The 7,709-nt window shown below is 40.6% G+C and overlaps 1 protein-coding gene across 1 annotated transcript; it reads right to left on the bottom strand.

Annotated features, from left to right (window-relative positions):
- Positions 1-566: 566 nt before the first annotated feature.
- pou3f1 (POU class 3 homeobox 1) lies at positions 567-4,186 on the bottom strand. Its single transcript, XM_038710860.1, has one exon. It carries the CDS (start codon positions 3,913-3,915, stop codon positions 2,788-2,790), a length of 1,128 nt encoding a protein of 375 aa, XP_038566788.1. The 5' UTR covers positions 3,916-4,186; the 3' UTR covers positions 567-2,787.
- Positions 4,187-7,709: the final 3,523 nt, after the last annotated feature.

The following is a 7,709-nucleotide window of genomic DNA, read 5'->3' as shown; positions in this document are numbered from 1 at the left end:
AGGAATTAAAATATATCAGTGCCTGCAATGAATCTCTCCACTGAACCCAACTGAATCCTGCCCTATGTAGGTTAGAAACAATGGGCACTGCCGCTGTGGCCCGTGATTATGGTGAATGTAGGGCCTAACTTTAAGACTCAATACATCATTTTGAGCAATGGATTATTTTTTTAGTGCTAAATAACATTAAAATATGTTCCTGTGAATGTAGGCCTGTATGTCCTCTAATTAAACTTTAGGGCCTGTCGTTTTCGTCTATCCTATATGTGTTTTTTCCCCTGTCTCCATCTTTGGAGAAGAAGCTGATTTTTTGCCTGCAGGCACTTCTGTCTCAGATCAAAGAGTCGTCACAATTCGCCTTTTAAATGCTTGAAACATTACAAATGATGGTCTATGGTTTATATAAGGCAAACAGTTTTCAATATGATTGAAGGAGGCCTGTTTAGACTACTTTAAATTATTAAGTTATTGGATAATTCTACTAATAAAAACACTGATAATAATAGTTATAATAATGATAACCACCACTCAATGAAAAGACAATAATTCCGTGTTAATATTGTACAATTTAATACTGCGATTATTACACAAAGATGTGAACAATGTCAGAGACTGTGTGAAGCAGGGAATGCCTGAGGTAAAATACTGTTGTCTATTCCCTTTAACAGCACATGTACACAGCTTCTGATTTAAACGACCCCCTGTTACATAACGAATCACTGCTATTTAAACTGAACACATGGTGTGATGACCATTCCCGATGCTCAGAACCCTGAACAGCAATAAACTTTATGATCATGTTTATCTTGTTTGCCTGGTAATGCTACAATAGAATTCAACAAAGGACGAGTGGTTTAGATCTTAATGAAGACAAAAGACCATTTCTTGTATATATGTTTTATGTAAGTAATAAAATATTACTATAACATAAATATAAATGTGACTTTGCAGTCTACATTTAGCAATCAACATACAACCAACGTAGTAAACAAAAAGAAAAACATACTGAAATCCACTGCAACATAAACATTAGCAGAGCTAAACAAAAAGCTCCAAACACGTTTGAGAAATAAATATATATATATAAATGGTCAGATTCATAAATGAAATCATATTAAAATATCTTCTTGGAATTAGTAAGTGTACAAAACTGCCCGGAAAGAAACAAAAACAAAACAATATCTCAGAACAAATACAAGTTTACATATTGGACATATTTACATATCGGAAATAATCGTGGCAACATTTTCTCTAAAATCTTTTTTATTATTATTATTTTTTCTTGAAAAAAAAATGTTTCCCTCATCTGTATTGAATAGCACTGCTGTGGGCTTTTGGACTGGTCCAGCATTGAGAAATGACACATCACAACGCACGAGATTTTCAGATTTCCTTTCAGGTCAGACAAAAATAAATATATCTAGTTAAGTCCCGTCATTGCTTACCCTTAAGGAATTATTATTATTTTCTTTTCCCCGAATCCAACGTGTTAATATAATACAATGGACATGTGGGACAAATTAAAACGGTTTGGTTGTAACCAGATTTAAACAACTAAAAACACAGAGAAACAAAAAAATCATGTACAGGCGTGATATTCTGACATGGGGCACTGAAGTTACCTGAGTTATTATTACTTTTCGTTTCGTATTTGACCAATCTCTCTTGAAATGTTTTGGGATACAACAGGATAACAGGCAGTAAGCAGTGTGAGCTGACAGCGCTCTGTGGTGATAACCAGGAACCTGTAAACATGGGATTTATTGTGTTTAAGCCTATGGAGATTAGCTCCACTAACAATTTTATTAATAAATATAAAATTGCAATAATAATATCTAACGAAAGAATAAGTGCTCCATGCAAAGAAAACAATAATTTGAAAATAATCCCCCCCCAAATAAAATATATATTTTTTAGAATTGCCCTTTTAGCGTCTGGTGATGTTTGCAAATTTCGACGTGGTCAGCTGCAAAGCTTTAAATATCTTTTTTTAAGGCATGCAAGCAGGACTTACAAGTCCTGTTGCATTGGAAATTTTTCTGAAATGTGTCTGACCTTAATTATCAGTGTTTTCGGGTGCCATAATATTCCATCACTTTTCCACCATCAACTCCCACTGAGTAAACAGAAAAATTCGAGGCTGCTCTGATGAGTTACAGTACCTATTGCAAATAATGAAAGAAATCATACAGTCTGCAGAAAGAGAGACACTGAAGTATTTCCAAACCAAAACATCACACTTAATATAACAAAGAAAGTATACACTAATATTCAGAAATCTGGTTAATCAGTTTAAGCCTGAAAAAGCAAAATGTTCATTCAGTGTAGGCTATTCATCTCCAGTGTTGATCATTTTCAGGCAACCACCTCGTTCTGGTGAGCGCCAACAGTTCATGGTACACCAGGAGGAAATGGCCTCAGTTGCCACATTTAATTACTCCCCATTTGAAACAGCCATGGGATATCAAATTTACTTATATGCATGTCTCCTCCATATAATTTTGGTAAATAAAGATCTTTGTTTCACTTTAAATGCGCAGGAAATCAGTAATAGCGAATTTTTTTCTTGATTTTTTTCTTTTTTTTTTTTTTTTTTACATTTTCCCTCTTGCCATCTATTTGTTGGACTTGACGATCTCCGAATACTAAGGGCAAAACTCTGTTCAACTTTTCCATGTCTCTTTTCTCTCAGGAAAACAAAAGCCAAACTTAAATACTGTAAACTCCATAGTCCCTTTCCCTTTTTCTATCCCCCCGCAGAAATTCTCGGATTGTTCATGAAAACAGTCACTGCACAGGACTCTGTAGTGTGCGGTGTAGAGGAGGGGTCTCTGCTTGGGAATATACGTCCTCCATATTCGGGTGAGGGACCCCCACTGGTGTCATTCTTTTCTCTTTTTGTCTTCTGTTGCAAAACCAAACACGGACAACCTCTTTTTCCAACTGCAGAGTGCCGGCTAAAGAGCTGATTTCATGAGCAGACGGCTTTGGGCATTTTAAGAAATGATTTTCCAGCGCCCCTTTCACCCCCACTTCAATGGAGGTCCTCTTCTTTCGTTTCCTGCCCTGCGCAGCAATCTTGTCCAAATTGGTGGGACTGCCCGTGTTTGAGTCTGTCTCCTCCAGCCACTTGTTTAGGAGCGGCTTAAGTTTGCACATGTTCTTGAAGCTGAGCTGCAGCGCCTCAAACCTGCAGATTGTGGTCTGAGAAAAGACGTTTCCGTACAGGGTGCCCAAGGCCAAGCCCACGTCCGCCTGCGTAAAGCCCAGTTTGATCCGCCGCTGCTTGAACTGCTTGGCGAACTGCTCCAGGTCGTCGGAGCTGGGCGCGTCCTCGTCCGAATGGTCCTGGTGGTGGCTGAACGCCTGCTGGGGCGACTCCATCTGGTTGTCGTGGCTGCCCGAATCATCGTGGAGCGGGTCCCGCATGCCATGGTGCAGGGCGCCGGGCTGGGGACTCAGCATTGCGTTGAGGTTTGTGTATCCAGGCTGAGAGTAGACCAGTGACTGGTGGCCGTTGGATGCTGGGGACAGCGGGGATAAGTGATGGGTCGTGGTAGGCGCCCACGAACCATGGTGGCCACTCTGCGTCTGCTGGTGCACCAGGTGAGATCTGTGGTGGAAGCCGCTGCTCAGGTCCTCTCTGGTCGCCTGCACGCTGGCTTTGTGCTCCTGCTGTCCGATGTGGGTGCCGCTGGACCAGTCGGTGTTGGAGGAGGGCAGCCACTGGTGGTGCGTCAGGCTCATCGGGTGTCCCGTGTTGGTAGCCGCAAGCCCTTGCAAGTACTCGTGGTGCATCATTTTCTGCACCTCTCTGTAGGTCGTCCCCTGGTGCATCCTATCCGAATCCGGATGCATGAGCGGGTTGGACGGTAAAGAGTTATTCCTCGGAATATACTGAGCTGTTGTCGCCATGGCTCCTACTTCGAAAACTGACGAGCACTTCGGAGGTCTCCAGGCTTTAGAGCCAAAACGCAACAACCTGCTCTGGGAGGTCTTGGGGAAGAGCGAAGACACGCCTCCCTTCCGCTTGTATTGGCTCCTCTCCGATTCAAGCCCACTAGGGACATATTCAATAGGCGCAGGGTTTCAGAGCATGGTACAGCACATTTCTCGCACAGGATGGATGGAGTTCCGATCTTACATATGTTATAGAAAAAAACACATGTTCTATTTATTAAATGTCTCTTTGAGTTTTAAACAGTACTCTTCTCATTTTGTATACCTGCGCACAGATAGCCTCCCGTCTGTCTGTTAGATTTTGTTTCTCCAAATCTCTCCAAGGAAGGTGAACAGGGCTGCAGCAGCGGAGTTTGATTAGGTTTCCCTGGGTTTAGATCGGTTGTTTTGCAAATAACCACGTGGGGGAGTACGGAGATCTTTTTGAAGGCGCCCCCCACCCCACCCCAACACCACATGCACTTACAAACACACACCCGTGCACCTTTATAATAGGTCACTGATGATTGTAGCGCTCCTCATTTTAAATAGATTATAAAGCGCGATGCTCAAGCTCTCCAGCCACCCACACAAGGAGAGGCGTGCCAATAAGCGCTATGTGATGTGTCTGTGAATGCTGCTGTAAATGTGTGACAAATTTGAAAGCATTTGCTCTATTTCAAAGCCTCCGCGTATGTCATTTATTTGTATTGTCTCGGTAATTTTCAATGTTGTATGATCTCATCATCACCACCCACTTAGTTATGATAGGCCAAGATCCGCTCTCTCTTTCTCTCTCCCACCTCTCTCTCTCTCTCTCTCTCCCTCTCTCCCTCTCTCTCGCTCACACACACACACACACACACACACACACACACACACACACACAGTATAGTGCAGGTAACATATTATAGCTATACAATTTATTCACATCATCCAGTATCTTATTTTGAAATCCTTAACGTAATCGTGTGGACGTCATCAAGATTTAATGACATATCTGATAACAATAATTTATAATTGATCATAACCAATCCCAAAAAATCAAACATTTTTATATGGCATTGTATCATCACTGCCAAGCTGCTGCACTTGATCTGAATTTCCCAGTCCTGCAAATTTAGATTTAACCTATTCAAAAAATAAAATAGACTATATTTTTATATAATTTACCTCTCGAATCATTTTACTAAGCAGCAAGTTGGAGAGAGAAACCATGTGTTTCTTCCTCCTGGCTCCTTCCTCACTACCTCTCCCGGTTGATCTGATTATTTTTCCCTTCACGTTTTGTCCCAATAGCAAATTACCAATTCTATGAATTGCAAAGCAGCCTCAGAGACGCTGAGGGGTAGAGAGAGGGGGGGAGATGCGAAGATTGAAAGGGATCTTTGCAAACACAATCACGTTCTTAAATGGAAATGCGGGGCTTTAAACAAATCTTACATCTCTCCAGTTCCATTCGCCTAAAACTCTGCAATCAGGCACATGTTCCACTCCTTCTAAAACAGGAGCGTTTTGGAAGGTTTTTCAGGCGCAACAGTCCCATTTTAATCATTTACCTGAAAGCAATGTTTTGCCTTTTTATCTCTGCCGCGTGTTTGTTTGTTGTCATCTTCCCAAATGCGACTATTTTCTTTCTATTTACAGGACGACTCAACTCTAGTGTTCATTTTAATCCGGGACTACATGACTAAAAGGTAAGTTGTCTCCTTTCTGCTGTGACCGCGTCCTTGCTGTACTCTTGTCTCCAGCGTTAACAATGCAGAGTGTGTGTGTGGAAAATGTTGTCGGGGTCACAGGGGCTCGTCATCATCTCTTGAAAGGCGTGGTTTTTGTCCACCCATCCTTTATATATTTATTTGGGATGAGTGGAAGACAATCGGCGCGAGTTACCTGCGTGTCATTTTTTGGCAATTTATTAGTAACAAAGTCCGATTTTAAGATATATGATGATGTCAGTAATGCATTTTAGCTTTTACTAACGGGTTTGTAATAAGTAATTTAAGAAATATTTCCAATGATATGTTGCATTTTGCAATAAAAATGTTTTAACATGAAATAACATTACCTACCAATACATATATTTAGGCTATGGAACTTAATTAATTTGTGTCATTCATAGTAGTTAGAATATACCAGGGGAAATCAAAATGTAAAAGTAACAAGTAAGAGAATGATGGACAATGCTTAACGCGACTTGTTAATGGGAAATCCCAGCCAGGACATTTCTTATTGTCTGTCTTCTCCCTGCGAATAAAACTCCAGAGAGACCTCAGCGGCTGTGTGTCACAGCTACAAGGGACCGGAGCTCCATGCAGCTCTCAGTTAATGAAGATGCGTTAGCCATTCAGTCATTCTTGTCTCCCAGTCTATAAAAAGCAGTGGTTTCTGCCACACAGACCCAGTCTTGTGCTTTGCCATGCCAGCGAGGAGCTGCTGGAAAAGAAAGATCCAGATGCTTTGGCCCTTTTGTAAAGAATATGGCCTTGTGTGCGCTGAGGTGCATTTTTGCCAGGAAGCACTAGGTTTCCATGGTGCGTACGATGAAAGGGATCACACAGAACTTAATGGTGAATGACAGGCCATACAGGAAAAGCGGGTGGAAATGAGCATGATATGATGGATTTAAAAAATAGAATGGGGAAAAAAGAAAGACATTGCGAGGCACACAGGCTATGAACCACAGAGATGAGTGTGGAGGAAGTTGGGTGACCCTTTAACCAGAAATAAGTGTGTGCTCAAGTATTCTTTATTGTATGCATGAAAACATAGTTCTCTGATTTATTCTGTATTTTATCGCGAGGTTCTTTAATATGCTGTCTTGACATAATGTGAACATGCAGGAACAAGAGGGACATTAAAACTTGCACCCTAAAAACACATTTTAACATGGACAGGACAGTTAACATGGTACTTTTGCTGATGAAACATAATTTCCTTACTTTATTTTTTTGGAAACGATGTTTAGCTAAACGCAGTGAGTGTTTCGGGGCTAATTTATTTAGTTGAATGAAGGGCTTGTTCTTTTTTCAGTCAGTCAGGTGTTAATTTCCCCCCAGTCTACTTAATATGCAGCAGAAATGTCAGGACGCACCTCAACCAATAGGACCCCATCAACCCTTCAATTACCCACGTTTCCCTCTGACTCTCTCTCTGACTGGGTACCAGTACACTCATGATGCAGTGTATAAAAATTACCTATGACAAATAGTTAAGAGAAGAATTCAATAAAATGGGAGAGATAATGCTGAAAAAAGATAAATTGTGTCATTAATCAGAATTGTTTTTTATAGAATCCAATCTTAAATCGAAAAGTAAGATTTTAGTGCTGGTTATTTTAGTCATTTTTCTAAGGCTTTAAATATGCAAACATTTAATTTCGAGATAAACTTTAACCCAATCATTGGATTTTATAACCACCGGTATATCCTGAAATAACACACTCATTCTTATAAGACGGCCTTGGCCTCACATTAGATGTTTAATACAAGTCTAAATTCCAGGGGGAACATTTCGACCTGCCACAAGCTATGTTTAGATTTTAAAATTCATGTGATGTACGCCCCAACTACAGCGAGTAGAATAATATCCACCAACTCACTCAATCAGATAATTGTATTTCGGTTCCTTTTTTTTTGATAGACATGCGTAATAGGCACTAAATATGCAATAGGAAAAAAAAACTGTTTGCCCATCCATTTTGAAGACCAAATCGTCCCGTGCTTTTCAGGTAACTTTTTCCCTTTCTTTTTTGGCTAATGAACTTGGGC

This window comes from Micropterus salmoides, unplaced genomic scaffold, assembly GCF_014851395.1.
Source record: "Micropterus salmoides isolate LMB-PRFRI ecotype aquatic unplaced genomic scaffold, ASM1485139v1 Ms_hic_scaffold_11, whole genome shotgun sequence".
In the NCBI taxonomy this organism is placed as follows: Eukaryota; Metazoa; Chordata; class Actinopteri; order Centrarchiformes; family Centrarchidae; genus Micropterus; species Micropterus salmoides.
This window is presented reverse-complemented; position numbering and strand designations above follow the sequence as displayed.

Bases quoted from the DNA above. Each gene is read 5' to 3' on its own strand.
- pou3f1 (XM_038710860.1), bottom strand. From the start codon at position 3,915: ATGGCGACAACAGCTCAGTATATTCCGAGGAATAACTCTTTACCGTCC.